General features: G+C 37.2%; 1 protein-coding gene across 1 annotated transcript in view; it reads left to right on the top strand.

Moving 5' to 3' along the window:
• Window positions 1–20,099, top strand: part of LOC122733605 (transcriptional regulator ATRX-like) — a 96,656-nt gene extending 76,557 nt beyond the window's left edge. Inside the window, exons 30-33 of the mRNA XM_043974156.1 lie at window positions 3,530–3,637; window positions 10,273–10,368; window positions 15,496–15,624; window positions 19,745–20,099. Of these exons, the coding sequence (XP_043830091.1) occupies window positions 3,530–3,637; window positions 10,273–10,368; window positions 15,496–15,624; window positions 19,745–19,993 (582 nt within the window). The 3' untranslated portion in view covers window positions 19,994–20,099. The remainder of the gene's footprint in view (window positions 1–3,529; window positions 3,638–10,272; window positions 10,369–15,495; window positions 15,625–19,744) is intronic.
• The last annotated feature ends 201 nt before the right edge of the window (window positions 20,100–20,300 follow it).

The following is a 20,300-nucleotide window of genomic DNA, read 5'->3' as shown; positions in this document are numbered from 1 at the left end:
ATTACATCTTCGTTCACTCATCTTCAATAAAAGAAACAGAAGCAGAACTCTTCTCGTGATTTAAGATGCCCCCTTCCTCCAAGGCATTAAATTTTTTAGTGCTTGATATCCAGATGTTACAGAAGAGGCACAGTAAAATATAGAATTCCATTGGTTAATAAATGAGCTAATGAGCAAACCTTGACAGGTGGTCCTACCACTAAACAGACCCATGGACTGGGTTGATAAAGAAATGTCAAAAAAGCATCTCCATGGGCTAATGGGCTGGAAGATTGCAGGCTGACAGTTACTGTTGGCCAAAGTCTCGTAGCCATTTTCCCATACTGGACATTAGAGGAATGATGAGGAAGAAAGGGTCAAAAAAAATAGCTGGGGGACTTTCTGTGTCATTGAGTCATCTCTGCCACACTGGGCTTGGTCTCAATAACAAGGAAAAACCCCTATGGTAACTCTGGTGTCTAATATGCAGAGCTTACAATCACTATCCCTATGGAATCATATCAAACTGATTAATACTAATTGAAATAAAATAAAATGGGCGTCTAATTAATAATCCCTCAAACACTGTGAGGATGATTGTTCCCATTTCCTTGTATCTCAGTTACTCATCATTCCTTTGCATTCTGGTTTTATGTAACTGAAAATGTTCCCTCAAAATTAATTGATTATCTTTGGATTAGCCTTTTTAGTGCTCTTCACTAGCTCTGTATTTGACAGAGCTGACCACTTCTTGCTGACAGATTTTCTCTCTTTTCTGGGTTTTTGTGACAAATTTCTCTCTTAGTTTACCTTCTATTTCTTCTCAGTATTCTTTGCTGACTTAGCATTTACATCGCTTTCCCTAGTTTGGATATTCGCACCTTTTTGTACTGGACCTTATTTTCCTTTTTTTTATCCTCTTTTTGATAACTTCACCTCTGATAGATTAAATCATTCTTTTCAGCTAACTCTAAGATGTACTTATGCAGCCCCAATTTCTACCTTGAACTTCAGTCCTACAGGTTGTTTATTATTTCCATCTGTCAATATCCTTCCAGTGTCTCAGGCTCATAATTTATATCAGCATTATCTTGGATTCTTCAGTTTCCCTGATATTATGTATTACTATTAATAATTTCATAGTATCTTTCACAACTGACCTCTATTTTCCATTCCCACAGTTTCTACCTTAATTCCAGTTCTCTTCATTTCTGGTCTAGAACCTTACTCTCTCTGACTGGATAATCTTTCCTTTCTAAGATGGGTAGGAGATTTAACTAGGAATATATGATGTCATGAAATGCTAGGGAAGAAAGTGACATTTTGGGGCCATGTTATGCAGAGGGCCTGAACTAAAGTAAAAAGGAGGAAGACACAGGAAATGTAGTGAAGGCAGAAATACCAAGATTTGACAACTGACTGGATATATGGGTGATAGTGAAGAGTCCGGTATAATGTCAAGTTTACAAACTTGGGTTACTAGAAACATGATGTCTTCTTATTTATTTGTTTGTTTGTTTTTGGTGAGGCAGTTGGGGTTAAGAGACTTGCCCAGGGTCACACAGCTAGTAATTGTTAAGTGTCTGAGGCTGGATTTGAACTCAGGTCCTCCTGAATCCAGGGCCGGTGCTCTATCCACTGCACCACCTAGCTGCCCCTTGCACTACCTAGCTGCCCTAAGATGATGTCTTGCATGAAGTGAATGAAGGAAGGATTCAGAGAAAAAGTAGATAAGTTGAATTTTGGATTTGTTGATTTTAAGATATTTCTAGGACACCAAGTTTTTAATGTTCCAAAAGTAATTGATCAGGGCAGCTAGATGGCACAGTGGATAGAGCACTGTCCCAGGAGTCAGGAGGACCTGAGTTCAAATCCTGCCTCAGACACTTAACACTTACTAGCTGTGTGACCCTTGGCAAGTTACTTAACCCCAATTGCCTCACCAGAAAAAAAAATAAATAAAAGTAATCTAGTACTAAAAAGGGAGGAAGTAGGACTGTATACACCTCATAGAATCTCTCTTTTCTTGAAAAATACACGTTAAGCTACACCTTTTGCATAGGGGTTTCCTGAGATCTTCAATAGCTGATTGCCTTGTGTTAAATTTCTTTGTAATCATTTACATATACTCAGTTTCAATTTTTTCAGGGTCAGATATGACCCTTTTGTTTTCTCCATTGAAATATAAATTTCTTGGGGCAGCTAGGTGGCACAGTGGATAGAGCACCGGCCCTGGAGTCAGGAGTACCTGAGTTCAAATCTGGCCTCAGACACTTAACACTTAATACTGTGTGTCCCTGGGCAAGTCACTTAACCCCAATTGCCTCACTTAAAAAAAGGAAGAAAATAAATATAAATTTCTTGTGGGTAGGTATTATTTCATTCATTGAATTTTTATTGATAGTGCCTGGCACATGTATTAAACTCTTAATAAATACTTGCTGATTGATAAATTACTTACTAAATCCTGAGTACGGAAAGAACAGGTTCTGCCATGGTTATCTTTCTTGCAATATTTCTTTTATGATCTCAACTACTTTTTTTTTTCCATTATGGAATAGGTATTTCCTGTAATAGGAAATATATGTTTCTCAGCCTTTGCTGGGTTTACTTTAATCTTGAATAGAAGTACATCATCTCTGTCTTAAACCTGTGGTATAAAAATGTAAAAAACATTCTCAGGTACTATCTTCTTCTTAACCTTCTGTTCACAACCCAGAACAATGTTTTTGGTGTTGTCTACCCCTCATAACACGTATAATTGCACATCTTCATTTCTCTACCTTGGCAAAAAAAAAAAAAATTATCAGTGTATATTTGGCCTTTTCCTTCCCATTCTCCCAAAGTAACATTATTCTACCCTGATATGAGTCAAATCCTCTTCTTCCATTTTATGTTTTCTTTATTTTCCCCCCTTTAAAAACCTCATTTATCTTGTTTTTTTATTTTCTAAAAAAAAAAAATAATTTTCCAAGTGTGGAAAAGTGATTTTTTTTCATATTTTTAAATTTTTATTTTATTTATTTATTTTATTTCCAGCTCTGAATTCTCAATTTCCTCTCCCCCACCCAGTGAAGCCTCAAAATAAATTTACAAACATACCTCTTAAGCAAAATAAATCTCACAGTAGTCAGGTCATGGAAATGAGTAGCATATTTCATCATGAATTTGGAATTGTGGTTGGTCATTGTGTTGATCAGAGTTGTTAAGACTTTCAGAAGGAATTTTTTGTCTTTGCAGTATTGTTTTTATTGTATAAATGGTTCTCTTGATTCAGGTCATTTCACTCTGCATCAATTCATACCCATCTTCCCAAGTTTGTTGGAAACCACCCTGTGAATCATTTCTTACAGATTAGTGCTTTCATTATATTCATATATCCTTTTTTTAGTTATTCCCTATATTTTTTGGCAATTTCAATCTTTTGGCACAACAAAAATAACATGCATAAGTAGTTTTGTTCTATTCTTCAATTGATTTAAATTTGTTTTGTGCTTAGTAAACTGTAGTTGTCACATTTATTAATGTGGTTTTTTTGTTTGTTTTGTAGGAACTGCCTCTGCATTTCACTTTGCCCAATATCATTTTCAGCTCTGAGCCTCCATTTATTCCTTTTGATATGGAAGCGCTCTCATCAATGAGCCATCAACAATTGGAAGTAAGTTTTGGGCAGAAAAGGGAAATTTAAATCTGAATTACTGAAGTTCACTGGCATTCCCTCTCTTTCTGTCTCTGTCTCTGTCTCTCTCTCAGACAGTGAACATGAATTTTAAGCATTTTTCTAGGCAGATAAAAAAGAGTCCCTGCCTTCAAGGAGTTGATATGTTCCCTGATAAGTAAGAAGAGAATATATACAAAATAAATACACATCATTTTTTTTTTAGGATGAGAGGTTTGCTTTTATTTGTGTTCAAGTCATTTTTACTTCACTAACTTTGGCATTTATAGCCAAAGGTTAGCCATAGGAAGGATGCTTAATCACAGCTAAACCAACCCAGTAGATCCAGACAAGCTATTGAGAAGAATTTGTTTCTAATCAGTGAACTAGTTAAAAGAAAGAACCTTAGGTGCCCCCTCCCCTTTCCTCCACACCACGTAAGTAGGAGACAATGTGTGAGAAGTTGGTTTCAGGCTTCCTGAATTCTTGGCATTGTAGGTTTAACAATTAGAAATCTGAGTCTCTGCAAGTACAGAAAGGAACCTTCTTGTACTCGTAGATCTGAGCAACTTCTTCCTTCTTCCTGAAGAATTAGAGACCAGGGCCATCCACTTTCTCATACTAAAAGCTGAAGAAAGGAAGATTTCCTTGCCCTTACTTTTTTTTTAAACATTTATTTTATTTTCCAGTTTCATATAAATGTAGTTTTCAACATTCATTTTCATAAGATTTAGAGTTCTAAATTTTTCTTCCTTCCTCCCTGCCTTTCCTCTCCCCTCCACAAGATGGCAATCAGGCTATATATGTACATTCCACAAGTGTTCTTTTTATCAGTTCTTTCTATAGGGATACATAGTAAGCTTCCTCATTAGTTCCTTGGGATTTTCTTGGATCATTGCACTACCGAGAGTAGTTAAGTCATTCACAATTGCTCATTGAACAATACTGCTGTCACTATGCACAATGTCCTCCCAGCTCTGCTCACTTCACTATACATCAATGTTCATTAGTCTTTCCAGGTTTTTTGGGGATCATCCTGTTTGTCATTTCCTGTAGCACAAGACCATTCCACCATAATCATATAGCACAGCTTTTTCCAACATTCCTCAATTGATTCCAACATTCCTCAATTGATGGACATTCCCTTGATTCTCCATTATTAGCCTCCACTAAGAGTTGCTATAAATATTTTTTGTACAATTTTCCCCCCTTTTCTCTTTTTCATGTTTGCTATTGTTGACTGTTTTCCTTCCATCCTATTCTCTTCCCCATGATATGAGATTGAGGTCTTTCAGCCAATTCTGATGAGTGTTAGGCTTATTTACTGCCCAGATTAAACAGATTACTACACCCAGTTGGGTGTGTTTGTTAGTCCCTCCTTGAGGCAGCTCTGATGAATTTAAGGTTTTTGAGCCTTTTCTAATGAGTGTAAAATTCATTTACTGTCCTGCGCCTCTCCCATCTCTTCCCCCACTCCATAAGCCTTTTCCTGTTACTTTCATGTAGGATTTCACATGAACCTTTCCCCTCCCCCAGTGAGTTCCCTTCACCCCTCAATTTAACCCTAAAGATGTCATCACCTAGCTAAGTGACACTGGATAAAGCATCCCCCCTGGACCCAGGGGGATCCCAGCCAAAACCCGGCCGCAGACACAAGACAGTCGCCCACTGTACGACCCCAGGTATGTCCCCCAGCTCCAATTTTTTATGGTTCTCTAGGGTCTTGTATTTGAAAGTCAAATTTGCCATTCAGTTCAGGTCTTTTCATCACAAATATCTGAAAGTCTTCTTTTTCATTGAAGTCCCATTTTTTCCACTGAAAGATTATGCAGTATTTTGCTGGGTAGGTGATTTTTGTTTGTAATCCCATTTCCTTTGCCCTTTGGAATATCATATTCCTTGTGTTCAATCCTAATTCTTAGGCAATTATTTTCATCAGAGAGCTTTTGTACCTCCTTTTCCATTTGGCCAATTTGACTTTTCAAGCTGTTGACTTTTTTCTCATGTCTTTCCTGCATCACCCTCATTTCTCTTTCCATTTTTTCCTCTACCTCTCTAACTATCTTCAAAGTCCTTTTTGAGCATGTCTTTGGCCTGAGACCAATTGATATTTTTCTTGGAAGCTTTAGATATAGGGGTCTTGATGTTGACATCTTCCTCTGAGGGTGCCCCTTGGTCTTCCTTTTGGTCCTCACCTTTCTCTGTCGGCTCATCTTGCCTTTCTTTTACCAGACTTTTAGCTCCTTAAAGTGGGGCACTGTTTCCAGGCTGCAGTATCCCAAGCTTAAGAAGTCCCAGGTGGTATGATTTAAGGAGACTCAGGTTCTTCACTCGCCCAGCCTGTTTCCTGGTCCTTAGATGACCCCAGACCAACTTGTTCATCAACCAGCTTTGTGTGTTGTGGTTGTTAGCTCCGATGATCCTGTGCCCCTCCCCCACCTGGGCCACTGCTACTGGAGCCTACCTCCTGGTTCTCAGCAGGGGTGTAAAATCCAAGTTATGCCTTAGCACCAGCATAGACCCCTGTAGTCTCCCCCCTGCCCAGGGCTCAGCCCACTCACCAGACTGTGAGCATAGTTCCAGACACTGGTGCTTCAGCTGATTCAGAGACTCTGAGGGCCTTCCTGGGACTGGAACTGTGTCAGGGTGACTGTGGGGTTGTACATCATTAATTTTTTTTTTTTTTTTTTTTTTGCGGGGCAATGGGGGTTAAGTGACTTGCTCAGGGTCACACAGCTAGTAAGTGTCAAGTGTCTGAGGCCGGATTTGAACTCAGGTACTCCTGAATCCAAGGCTGGTGCTTTATCCACTGCGCCATCTAGCTGCCCGCACATCATTAATTTTTAACAATAATGGTCGGGCATTGACACTTCCAGGGGTGGAACCAAGATGGTGGAGGAAAGACCTTAAATACACAGAGCTCCTGACACAGTTACCCCCAAAACAGCCATAAAACAACCTTTGGAGCAGCAAAACCCACAAAAAGACAGGCTGAGATTATTTTCCAGCCAAAGACAGATTAGAGGGGCTCGTGCTGGACTGCAAGAAGAGCCCAACCCTGTGATCACACTGACAAAGACCCCAAGCACAGCGCACCAGAGAAACTTACCCTCAAGCCTCTAAATTAGCTGGAACAAAGCTTATGATTGGGTGTGTCTGCAGGACCTAAGGAGGAATTCTGGAACCAGAAAGAAATATTGAGTGTTGGGAGGCACAGGTGGGTGAGGGGCACAGGCTCTTCAAAGCTAAAAACCATCACAGCGCTCTGCTGGCTTGCTAACTAGCAAGTTGGCTTGAGGTTATCTTTGGACCAGAGAACAGGCCACGTGAGAGAAAAACCTGCCCTCCCTCAAACCAAAACACTTGGCACTCTGAAGCTTGGAATAGTGTAGCTTGGAAGTAGGGCCCCATCATAAGAGCAATTTAAAAGTAAAGTAAAAGAAGGCAAGGTGAGCAAAGCAAAGAAAGTTGAGAACAATAGAAAGTTTCTTTAGTGACAAGGAAGATCGAGGTGCACCCTCAGAAGAGGAGATCAGCCTCAGGGCCCCTATATCCAAAGCTTCCAAGAAAAATATGAATTGGTCTCAGGCCATGGAAGCACTCAAAAGGGATTGGCTCAAAGAGGGAATAACATGCATACTCAAGTGGGTATTGTAATATATTTTTGCTCTGAGGGAAAGTGGGAGGGAGAGAAGAAAGGAAGGAAGGAAAGGCACACTGGGAGAGAGAGTAGTGTAAAGCAAAACACTTTTGAGTAAGGGGAAGATGTTCTGCATTACTGCACAAGTATGACATATTGACTTGCTTGATTTCATATGAAGGGTCGAGGAGGGAGGGGGGATGAAAAATTTAGAACACAGAATTAGCTCAAATTCCACCCAATTGGGAAGAATAATCTATTTAACCCTACAGGAAAATAGATGGGGAAGGGGATAAGGAGGGAAGGGTGAAATAAAGGAGGGCAGAGTGGGGAAGGGGCAGTCAGAAGTAAAACAGTTTTGAAGAGGAAAAGAAGATAGACAATAGAGTAAATATCATTGGAAGGGAATAGGATGGAGGGAAGTAGTTATGATGATTCACTATAATGGCAAAATGTATGGTACCTACTTTGCTGGGCTATTGTAAAGGTCCTATATAAAAGTTACGACGAGCCGGATGCTATCAGAAAAACCTGGAAAGACCTACATGGTAAACACGATTTTATTTATCTTGCTTGTTTTACAAACTGATTTCCCTATGCACAAAGTGCTATAGAACTTTGCATATACTCATTGATCCAGCAATAACACTGATAGGTTTATATCCCAGAAATATCCCCCCAAAGAGAAAAAGGCCTATTTGTGCAAAAATATTTATAGCAGCTCTTTTTGTGGTGGCTAAGAATTGGAAATCAAAGGAATGTCCATCAATTGGGGAATGGCTAAACAAACTGTGGTATATGATGGTGATGGGATATGATTGTGCTATAAGAAATGACAAAGCAGGATGATTTCAGAAAGGCCTGGAAAGACTTGTATGTTCTGATGTATAGTGAAGTGAGTAAAACTAAGAGAACATTGTGCACAGAGGCAGCAATATAGGCTGATGCAGAACTGGGAATGACTATTCTCAACAGTACAATGATCCAAGACAATACCCAAGTATCCATGATAAAAATACTGTCTACCTGTAGAGAAAGAACTCATGACAGCCAAATTTCCTTCCTTTTTTCCCCCTCTCTCTTCTTCCTCCCTCCCTCTCTTTCTTTCTCTGACTTTTCTTTCAGAAAATGACCACTATCAAAATGTTTGTACATATATCTTAGGCAAGGGAGAAGGAAGAAGGAAAGGGATAGAGTTTGGACCGCAGAACTTTAAAAAACAATAAATATCAGACACTGTGCCTAGGAACTATGGACATAATCACAGAGAATAAAACAGTCCCTAATCACAAGGAGCTTAGATTTAGATATAGAAGGGAGTATAAATTTGTGTATCTCCATGTGCATGTAAGTATATTTTTGTGGATAGTTGTAGCTTAGAAATCACATCTGTCAGTTTGGGTTTTTTTTCCCCAGGATATATAATACAGCTCATCTGGGCCAGGTGACCTGAATTCATCTTTTTTTTTTTAGCTGTCAACTTTCCTTTAGTTTCCTGAGTTTGAAAAGAAAATAGGACGTAAGCAGCTGTACGTTTTCTTTGTTGTTGGATATGGCAATAGTGATAATAATGCTAATGTAAAGCATTATATCTGTATTACAGTGGCACCTCAGTACTTGTCCCTAATTACTTCCAGAAGAGACAACAGTAGTAAAAATGGCATTTACTGAATGAATTTTTCCTTAAATAAGTAATTTAAATTGAAATAATCCATTTTTGAACCCCGGAAATTTCACATTTGACTGGGCAATTTATAAATTACTGGTTTTTTTCCCATTTAAAAAAAAATAACAAAAGTCAATTATTTTACTTGATTGTTTCATTTCCTTAACTCCCAAATTCTTTCTGTCTTGTCACCCCTTCCTGTACCCTCCCCCATATACCCTCAGTGATGATAACTACTAATCATGGAATATGCCGGGAACCTCAAACCGGATTTAAGTACAGACATCCATTTCCTTTAGGGATATGGGGATGGGGTGACATTGTGAATATAGGAGTGGCTGACTCTTACAGGCTTTAAACAAGTGACATGATTGCTGAGGCATTGTTTTTCTTGTTGAAATGTATTGAATACTGAACTCAACGAGTGCAAAACTATCTCTTTAATCCTCATAATATTCTTGTTCATACAGATGAGGATACCAAATTTAAGACAGTTTAAATGACTTGTCCAGAAAGTATTTGAGGAAGAATTCTAGCTCAGGTCTTCTGAACTCTTAAAAAAGTTCTCTTTCTGTTCTAGCCTAAAAATAGAAATAATAATAGAATCTATCTCAATTGAACCAACTGGCAAAACATACACTAACTCAGAATGTACAAAAATATTTATAACTTTTTATAAAATTTGAAGTGGAAGAGAATGGGAATCTGAAGGAGGTGCACATCAGTTGGAGAGTGGCTGAATAATTTATATAAATGAGATGGAATTCTCTAGTATGAAAAGAAATGATGAAGAATTGATGTAGAATGAAGTGAACAAATTCCAGAGGACTAATGATGAAATCTGCTATTGACTTCCTGCTAGAAAAGTGATTAACTCAGTGCAGTTGGTCACCAAACTATAGTTCAGGAATATAGTTTGCTTTCTGTTATCTTTTAACCTTGCAGATAGACTTAAAAAATGAACTTATTTCTTTAGGAGCGAAGGAGGAGGTTGTTGCTAGCCCAAATTCCACCCAGTAATATTTGTTCAACTTTGTGACCAGTCATGTTGCCGTCAACCCTGGGATGTCACCTATCCTATTTTTAAGTCCCTAACTCCTATAAATGAGAACTGTGCCCCTCATTTGGGATTTTAGCTTATTGAGGAAGCTGATCTATTTATTGGTAAATTTATACTTACTAATAAATTGATTGTACTCAGTACTTTGTTCCTCAGTTTACCTAATTACTGTTATACACACACACACATATATATATACACACACACACACATACATACACACATACATGTGTATTTTTAAAACTTAACCAAAAATCAATTTCTTTCAGGATCTTATTAATCAGGGAAAAGAAAAACTAGCAGAAGCCACCAACAATGTGGCTTCAATAAGGATTCAGTCTCTTGAAGAGATAATCTCAGCTATAGTAAGTTAAATGATTATTTTGCTTTCTTTCATTACTTTCAGTTTATTTGTAGAGAGTAATTCTTTTGGTACTTCTAATGTATTTTTTAAAATAAGGTTTGAATGAATGAATTTTTTAAAAGAAGCATTTACTAAACATTTTGTTAAGTGTTGGGGATACAAAAAAAAAAGGGAGACAGTTCCTTTTTCCAAAAATTGCACAATGTTATAGAAAATTTCTACAGCAAGCCAGGTAGAAAGACTGGCCACTGCTTAGAACAGAATTTTTAAGTATATCTGTTGCTTTATTTATAACATTGCTGATGCATTGTTCTCCTCACTTCACTCCATTTCATTCTACTCAGTATTCTCTGAAATGATTTCTTTTGTCATTGTTTACAGTGCAGTAATTCTGATTTACACTTACATACCACTATTTGTTTAGACATTTCTCAGTTGTCTTAGGAGACAATTAAAGACTCTTGAGTTAGATACTAGTTATTTTCTTTCTCACCTCTTTTGATTCCCAGATTTAGGCTTGGGAAGTTTTTGTTTGTTTTCTTTTTTTGTCACTAAAAACTACATAATTACTCATCTATATAAAGTGGGTATGCCTGAAATTGATAAGACAATATGATTTAATGGAAAGAAGTTCTCTTATTCCCACCCTAGAGGAGTAAACTTCAAAGCTGAGACCCTAAGTAAGTTAAGAGAAAGAAGCTAAGGGTTATTACCTTGAAGGGAGAGGTCAGCAGCATTCTAGTCAAAGCTTTCTTTTTGTTGAAGTATAAAGGGAGCATGTGAAGGCTTCCTCAAGCTTAACACATCACCACAGCAAACTGGGCAAAGTTGTACCCATTGAAATCACTATTGAAGATCCTTTTCTTGTAGTGACTAAATAAATGTCTTACTTTTTTAAAATGTTAAATGAATTTAAAGTTTCTCATGTTCTAATCAGTATTAGCCTGGTAATGACTAGTCCAAAACATGCTAACTGAAGTAACTGACTTCCTTTTCTTAAATCTCTTCCCTCATTCGTCTGCTCACCATATAGCTGACTTAAGTTCTGACTGTTAATCTCTTGTACAAACTCTAGAATAAAATTAAAACTTCTTAACAACTTAAGTCCACATTATTCCATTTTATGCATTCTGCAATCCAGTCAAATTGGCTTTCCTACTGTTTTTTACATACAACAAACATACTCCCTGTACCTTAGTTTCTGGTTGATTATTACTTTCTCTAGAATGTTTTCCTCTTTACCTCTGGACCCACTTTCAACATAATACTTCCAGATCTTTTAATTTACTTTGTATGTATTTCTTAGTTATAGATTTTGCCTTATATACTTAGGCAAGTCACCTGTTTTGCCTTAATTTCCTCATCTATAAAATAAGGATAATAATAGCATCTATCTTTTTGTGTGTGTGTGAGGCAATTGGGGTTAAGTGACTTGCCCAGCGTCACATAGCTAGTAAGTATTAAGTGTCTGAGGCCGGATTTGAACTCAGGTACTTCTGACTCCAGGGCCAGTGCTCTATCCACTGTGCCACCTAGCTGCCCCAATAGCATCTATCTTGCAGGGTTTTTATAAATGATATAGCCAGAAGAGTACTTTGAGGTCCTCAGGGTTCTAGAGCATTTAAACTGCAATCTTCTTGTTGATATCTTAGCATCTTCCCTGTTGGGTAACAGTAGCTTGTAGTAAGGGATAGATTAACAGTAAGCATGCTTCAGAACTTCTTGAGCTTCCTATAAAAAGAAAAAGAGACTTGGAGCTGTTGTCTCATCATATATGTTTCTTTCTTTGTGGAACAGTGTGTTGTAACTTTTAGGGATATTTTGTGTACCTGAATAAAAATTAAACATTTATTTTCCTTGCTCCCAACCTCCTTGCCTATCCCTGATGGGTAAAATGAAAGACAGACAAAGATTTATTCTGTATGCATAATCTGTGTCGGGAGGTGTGTAGCATGCTTCATCAGTAGTTCTTTGGAAGCAGCTACCTTGGTATTTCATGTGAGACATTAGTATCATTTCTCTTAGACCCTTCTTCAGTTTTCTGTGAAATGTGAGTTCTCTCTCCAATAACAAGGGTTTGGGATTTTTGTCAAATAATAAGTTCACTTTCTTTTATATATTGTATAGAACAGAATAGTTGTGGGCAGTTTATTTGCATTATTTCTTATATTATGTTATTCAGACTTTTTGACATGCAGTAATCTCATAGTATTGATTGTCTCTATGCATCCTGTGCCTTTAAATCAGTGTTTTGCTTGGATAGAGAGCATGTTTTTAATTCATGTTATTGATCTTTTCTTCTCTTATTCTTGATTGTCCTTAATTCGTATATATGTACATTCTGTATTTTGTTTCTTTGGTAAGATTTCATTTATTCCTGTTGTGTAGATCATAAGGCCTACTCTCACAGTTTTTATTTCTTTTTTCAACTACTCAAATAGTATGGTATAATTTCCTATTTGCAAAATGTTTCTCTCTCTTTAAGTAGAGACATATTTTCCTTTGTTTGGCTTCTTCTCTTAGTGTTTTTCCCTGTTGGTTTATTTGCTTAAGCTTACGTGAGTTTTGTCCCTTCTGAGATCTTTGGTAATTTCATTTTTTCCCTGCCTATTTCCTCCCTATTTGTCCATATTCTGATTCCTTCTGTGATGGTGTTCGTCTGGCCCCGCTTTGCTTCTCTCAGACTTAGTGCTACTCCAAACCAGTTGGAATTAGAATCTTCTAGCTTTGGAAGGAGGAGAGGGTGAGGGTATGCAGTTTGTCAATGGGAAATCACAACTTCAAAAAACTTAGATCCTAACCATTTAGCTGTCTTCTCCTATTTTGCTGTGAAGTCATCCCTTTCATATTCACAGTTAACTTTCTCTTCGTTCTGTTCTCAGTTTCCCCCTAGTATTGTTCCCTTCACCCTATTTAAGGGAAAGGGAACAAGGTTTTATTATTATTATTATTAACATCTACTGTGTACCAGCCTTTGCTAACCATTTTATAAATGTCTCAATTAAATGCTTTAAAAAGAAATGGGTGGGGGCAGCTAGGTGGCGCAGTGGAGAGAGCACTGGCCCTGGAATCAGGAGGACCTGAGTTCAAATGCAGCCTCAGATACTTGACACTTACTAGCTGTGTGACCTTGGTCAGGTTGCTTAACCCCAATTGCCTCACCCAAAAACCAAAACAAAACAAAAAAAGAAATGGGTGGTATACTTAGTTTGATGTAATGAGCTTCTTTTCCTGTCTCTCTTTTTTCCCTTAAAGCAGACACCAATCAGATTTTTATCTTTCTTAATAATTAGTCCATCTTCTCACCTTAAAATTTATTTTTCTTATGACTAATTTATCCCCAAATCTATTCTCTTATTCTTGTTTTCTTCTGTGTTATATATGTGTGTGTGTGTGTCTATATATATATATATATGTATGTGTGAACTTTTATTTCAGACAATGAATTAATATCAGTTATTATGTTTTCTTCAAACAGTCAAGCAGGGATGTGCTGATAAATTTTTTAACTGGCTGTTGAGAGGAAAAATGCACACCTATACATATACACATGCACATTTTGCCATAACTTTCTTAAACCTATATAATCAACAAAATAATGCAAGCCTTAATTTCTAGTGTTTCCAGTTTGTGAGGTGCAAATGCTCACACTGTAGATTTTTTTTGTCTTGGGCATTTTTGAAATTTTTAAATTTTTTTGCAGGGCAATGAGGGTTAAGTGACTTGCCCAAGGTCACATAGCTATTGTCAAGTGTCTGAGGTCAGATTTGAACTCAGGTCCTCCTGAATCCAGGGCCAGTGCTTTAACTACTTGCACCACCTAGCTGTCCCCATACACTGAAGATTGTATAAGCAATTCTCATGAGTCAGCTGGCTCTAGCACATCTTCCTTTTCATTCATTCCAGTTGAACACTCAATTTATATAAAATAAATTTTTCCACTCTGTCTGTCCCCCTTTTTTCTTTTGGTATAACCAAACCACTTCCAAGTTCTTTGTTTTACTTAACTTCTGTAATCCCTCTTAGAAATTCCTTCCAAATACTCATTTGCATATACCTTTATTAATTTTCTTTTGACTCCTATGTTTGTATTTCAAAATATCTATTCAGATATTTCCATAAAAATGATCAGAATTTCTTTTTTTCATTGAAGGCCCATTGCCCTGTTTTAGGATTATATTTATTTAGTTTTGTAGGGGAAGTTACCATTAGTAATAAGCCTATATATTTTGTCTTCTGGGATATATATTTTAAACTCTCTAAATCTTGTGTGATTCTCTTTTTAGCTACTTATGTGATTTAAAAAACAAATATTTTAACCAGAAACTTGGAATCTTGGGTATTCCCAACTCTTCATACTTGTTTTCTTTATGGTGGATTCTTTTCATTTCTACTTTTTCTTCTTGTTAAATCTGGAAAGTTTTCATTCACCTTGTTGGAAGGATCCAAAGTTTCAGTGTCTCTCTTCTTAGCCAAGGGGCTGAATCTCCAATCTAGGTCTGATGTCACTGGGACAGCACTTTTGATCTGAGCCTAGAAGTTTAATTTTACATAGTTTCTGTATTGATCATTTGCCTCTTGGTGATATTGGTAATGATGGGCTAGAAGAATGGCCCATTATTCTTTCTCTTTGGATTTTCTCATACCCTGTTATGGTTTTCTTAGATCTTTGTTGGTGTAATTGTTGGCTATATTACTTCCTGCCATTTTTGCTATTCACTTCTAAATACTTACCGGTAAGGTTAAGAGTCTTCCTGCTTGTAATTCTATTCCTACATAGTGGAAGTACATACTAATTACTTAATAAATGACTGTTGACTGGTACCTCACATAGTGAGCTTAACTTTTTGTTTTGTTTTGTTTTGTTTTTAATTTTTGCAGGGCAATGAGGGTTAAGTGACTTGCCCAGGGTCACACAGCTAGTAAATGTAAAGTGTCTGAGGCTGGATTTGAACTCAGGTCCTCCTGAATCCAAGGCCAGTGCTTTATCCACTGCGCCACCTAGCTGCCCCCGTGAGCATAACTTTTTAAAGCTGGAACCTCAGTTTATAGTCGGCTTTGTATTACTGAGTCTGACACATTGATCCATAATAAATTCCTAAGGACTTGATGATGTGTTTTGCTTTAGTGGAAAGAAAATATACATTTGACAAAAGCTCAAGTTCATTCCTTGGCATTAAGTAAGCAAGCCAGCCAAGAACGAGATGCTAAGCACAGAGAAGCCATCTACAATGATGTATCAATAAGACAACAAATGGTAAGTTTATTTTTGCATTTCTACAGACTTCATTAAGCTCTTTATTTAGAAATTTCACGACAAATGTTAGATTGTTAAATTTATTGGCCTACAGTTGGGCAAAATCCTAATTATTGATTTAATTTCCACTTTATTGGTGGTAACATCACCCTTTTCATTTTTGATACTGGTAATTTGGTTTTCTTCTTTTTTTTAATCAAATTAACGAATATTTTATCTATTTTATAGGATTTTTCATAAAACCAGCTCTTAGTTTTATTGATTAATTCTCTAGTTTTTTTGCTTTCAATCTTACTAATTTCTCCTCTAATTTTCAGTGTCTCTAGTATCTAATTGGGGATTTCTAATTTGTTCTTTTTCGAGCTTTTTAAGTTGCATGCCCAATTCATTGATCTCTTCTTTCTCTTTTTTATTCATGTAAGCATTTAGAGCTATAAGTTTTCCCCTAAGCACTGCTTTGGCTGCATCCCATCAATTTTGGTATGTTTGTTGTCTCATTATCATCATTCTCTTGGATATAGTTATTGATTATTTCTATGATTTGTTGTTTGGCCCATTCATTCTTTAGAATGAAATTATTTAGTTTCCAATTGATTTTCACTCTACTTTTCCCTGGCTCTTTCTTACATGTAATTTTTATTGCATCATGATCTGAGAAGGATGCATTTGCTATTTCTGCCTTTCTACATTTGACTATGATGTTTTTGTGCCCTAATACATGGTCAGTTTTTGAAAATGTGCCATGTACTACTGAGAAAAAGGTATATTCCTTTCTATCCCCATTCAGTTTTCTCCAGACATCTATCATGTCTAACTTTTCTGGTAATCTATTCACCTCTTTCACTTCTTTCTTATTTATTTTTTGGCTAGATTTATGTAATTCTGAGAAGGGGAGATTCAGATCCCCCACTAGTATAGTATTACTGTCTAATTCCTCTTGTAACTCATTTAACTTCTCCTCTAAGAATTTGGATGCTATACCACTTGGCGCATACATATTTAATATTGATATTACTTCATTATCTATAGTACCTTTAAGCAAGATGTAATTTCCTTCCTTATCTCTTTTAATGAGATCTATTTTTGCCTGCATTTTGTCTGAGATAATGATTGCTACCCCTGCTTTTTTTACTTTAGCTAAAGCATATGTTCTGCTCCAGACTTTTACCTTTATTCTGTGTATATCTCTCTGCTTCAAATGTGTTTCTTGTAAACAGCATATTGTAGGATTCTAGTTTTTACTCCACTCTGCAATTTGTTTTTGTTTTATAGCAGAGTTCATCCCACTCACATTCACAGTTATTATTACTGACTGTCTATTCCCCTCCATTCTATTTACTCCCTTTGTACTTTTCCCCCCTTCTTTCACCCTGTTCCTATTTACTGACGTTTTACTTCTTACCTCTGCCTCCCCCAGTCTGCCCTACCTTTTTATCACCCCTCTCTCTTTTCTTTACCCTTTTCTCCCTTGCTTTTGTCCTCCCTTCTATCAGTCCCCCCTTTTCCTTTCCCTTTTGCTTCCCTAAAGAATAAGCTAAGTTTATCTCAATGAACGTATATGTTATTCCCTCTTTGAATCAAATCTAATGAGAGTAGGGTTGAAACAATGTTCACCCCTCCTTTCTTTCCCTCTATTGTAATAGGGCTTTTTTTTCCCACTTCTTCATATGATACAATTCATCCCATTCCACCTCCCCTTTCCTCTCCTCCCTATAGACTCCCTTTTTAACCCCTTAATTTTTTTTTTGTATCATCACATCAAAGACAATTTATATTTATACCCTCTGTGTAAAGTCCTTCTCTCTGCCCAAATACTTTTACAATTCTTAAGAGTTATGAGTATTATCTTCCCATGTAGGGATATAAACAGTTTAAGCTAATTGAGTAACCTTTTTTTCCCCCTCTGTTTACCTTTTTAAACTTCTCTTGAGTCTTGTATGTTAAGATCGAATTTTCTATTCAGTTCTGGTCTTTTCATCAGGAAAGATTGAAAGTCCCCAATGTCATTAAATGTCCATCTTTTCCCCTGAAAGAGAATGCACATTTTTGCTGGGCAATAGATTCTTGGCTGCAATCCAAGCTCCTTTGCCTTCTAGAATATCATATTCCAAACCTTGCGGTCCTTTAATGTTGAAGCTGCCAGGTCCTGAGCAATCCTGACTGTGGCTCCATGATATTTAAATTGCTTCTTTCTGGCTGTTTGGAGTATTTTCTCCTTCACCTGATAATTCTGGAATTTGGCTGCAATATTCCTTGGAGTTTTCCTTTTGGGGTCTCTTTGAAGAGGTGATCAGTGGATTCTTTCAATGATGATTTTATTCTCTGATTCTATGATACCAGGGCAGTTTTCCTTAATAATTTCCTGGATTATGGTGTCTAGATTCTTTTTCTGGTCATGGCTTTCAGGCAGTCCAATGATTCTCAGATTGTCTCTCCTGGATCTGTTTTCCAGATCAGTTGTCTTTCCAATGAGGTGTTTCACATTTTCTTCTATTTTTTCATTCTTTTGATTCTGCTTGATTGATTCCTAGTGTCTCATGGATTCCTTAATCTTCCAACTGTCCAATTTTAATTTTTATGGCATTGTTTTCTTCAATGAGATTATGCACCTTTTTTTCCATTTGGCCAAATGAATTTTTTAAGGCATTGTTTTCTTCAATGAGATTATGCACTTTTTTTTTCATTTGGCCAGATGAATTTTTTAAGGAATTGTTTTCTGCAGTCAATCTTTGTGCTTCCTTTTCCAAGCTGCTGATTCTTTTTTCATAGTTTTCTTGTTTTGCTTTCATTTCTCTCCCCATTTTTTCTTCTACCTCTCTCAATTGATTTTTTTTTTTTTTTTGGTGAGGCAATTGGGGTTAAGTGACTTGCCCAGGGTCACACAGCCAGTAAGTGTTAAGTGTCTGAGGCCAGATTTTAACTCAGGTGCTCCTGACTCCAGGGCCGGTGCTCTATCCACTGTGTCAACCTAGCTGCTCCCTCAATTGATTTTTAAAATTCTTTTTGAGCTCTTCCAGGAAGGCTTTTTGATCTTGAGACCAATTCACCTTCCCTCGTGAGGTTTCACATGTAGGTAATTTGAGGTTATTGTCCTGATCTGAGTTTGTGTTGGCTTTTTCTTTACCGATAAAGAAGCTCTCAATGGAGAGGGCTCTTTTTTGCTTCTTATTCATTATTGCAGCTTATTATTTTTTTTAAGTTGAGGTCTGCTCTGGGGACACCAGGGCCTATGTTTTGGACTTCCTGTGCAGGGGTATATGTGCTGTGTGACCGGCTTTTTACTCTGAAGCCTTTATAGTGTGTGCAGTTCTCCCCCCTGCACTTTCTGAGTGCGCTTGGTCAGGCGCCTGATCCTGCCTGTCCTGTTCATGGTCCTACCTACAGCTGGCAACTTGCCCTCTCGGCTGGTGCAGGTAGGTTTTTCCACTGTCTTTGGCCACCAGATTTTTGAGCCGGGTTCCAGGGGCCTCAGTTGTTCAGCTGTGGCCCGCAGCTCCTGGTGACTTTCCCCAACCCCTTTGGCGCTGGGCTGCTGCCCTGCACTGGGCCTCCCTTTTGCCCGAGTCAGACCGTCCTTTTCCTGAAGTCTTCTAAATTATCTCTGGTTGGAAGACTGTGTCTCTTTGTCTCTTTGCAGGTTCTGTAGTTTCAGAAACCATCCAGAGGCTTGATTTCATGTTCTTTTTGAGGGAATAGAATGAGAGCTCAGGCAGCTTGCTGCTTCCTCTCTGCCATCTATACCTCTAACAAATATTTCATTTTATTGCATATATTTCATTTTCAAACATAAATAAAGAGATTTATAGATTTACAATTGGAAGGAACTGTAGTTGTATGGAAGAGGGAGTTGGGAAGTAGCAAATTAGAAAACAAGAATTCAAAATCTAGCTTCTCTGAATCCAGATCCAAAAATCTTCCTATCTTTTTTTTTTTTTTTAGTGAAGCAATTGGGGTTAAGTGACTTGCCCAGGGTCACATAGCTAGTAAGTGTCAAGTGTCTGAGGCCGGATTTGAACTCAGGTACTCCTGACTCCAGGGACAGTGTTCTATCCACTGCGCCACCTAGCTGCCCCAAAATCTTCCTATTCTACATTTAATAACTTGAATTTTCCTTTCTCAGTTAATAAGCTGTGTCCAGCAGATACGAATGAATAGAAATCTTCTGAGACAATATAGTGAAGAAATGTTAAATCAAGAAGAAACTTCAACTTACCACCCTGTGATGCCAGAGCCTCCAAATCTAGTCATAAATCCCTCCAGTTACCTGCATATTGATGTGAAAGGAATGTATCAGCCAGTTGCTAGTGGCATGGAATCATCACTAATAAGAAGCAAGAATCCAAAAGCTTCCCACAGGAAATCAATGTGATTTTGCTCTAAAATATTGAATGTATTATAAAAATTGACATTTTAGGAATCACTAGCTTAATGGAAAACAAATGTGTTAATACTTTGTTTCCTGTAAATGTCAAGTTCTGTCTTCAATTTAGATTTCCTTTCATTCATTTTAATTTTGAAATTTAAAATGAATACTGCCCACATTTTTTATTATATATGTTAAATTGAAAAGAGATTTCAAATTATTTTCATTGAAAACTTAGTCCAAGAATAAAAGCATAGGATCCATACAATTTTCTCTGAAATTTCATTACCTGTTTATTTTCACTATGAAATCA

The sequence above is a fragment of the Dromiciops gliroides genome, chromosome X (genome assembly GCF_019393635.1).
Source record: "Dromiciops gliroides isolate mDroGli1 chromosome X, mDroGli1.pri, whole genome shotgun sequence".
In the NCBI taxonomy this organism is placed as follows: Eukaryota; Metazoa; Chordata; class Mammalia; order Microbiotheria; family Microbiotheriidae; genus Dromiciops; species Dromiciops gliroides.
The sequence above is the reverse complement of the archived record's forward strand: the minus strand, read 5'-3'. Positions and strand labels throughout refer to the sequence as shown.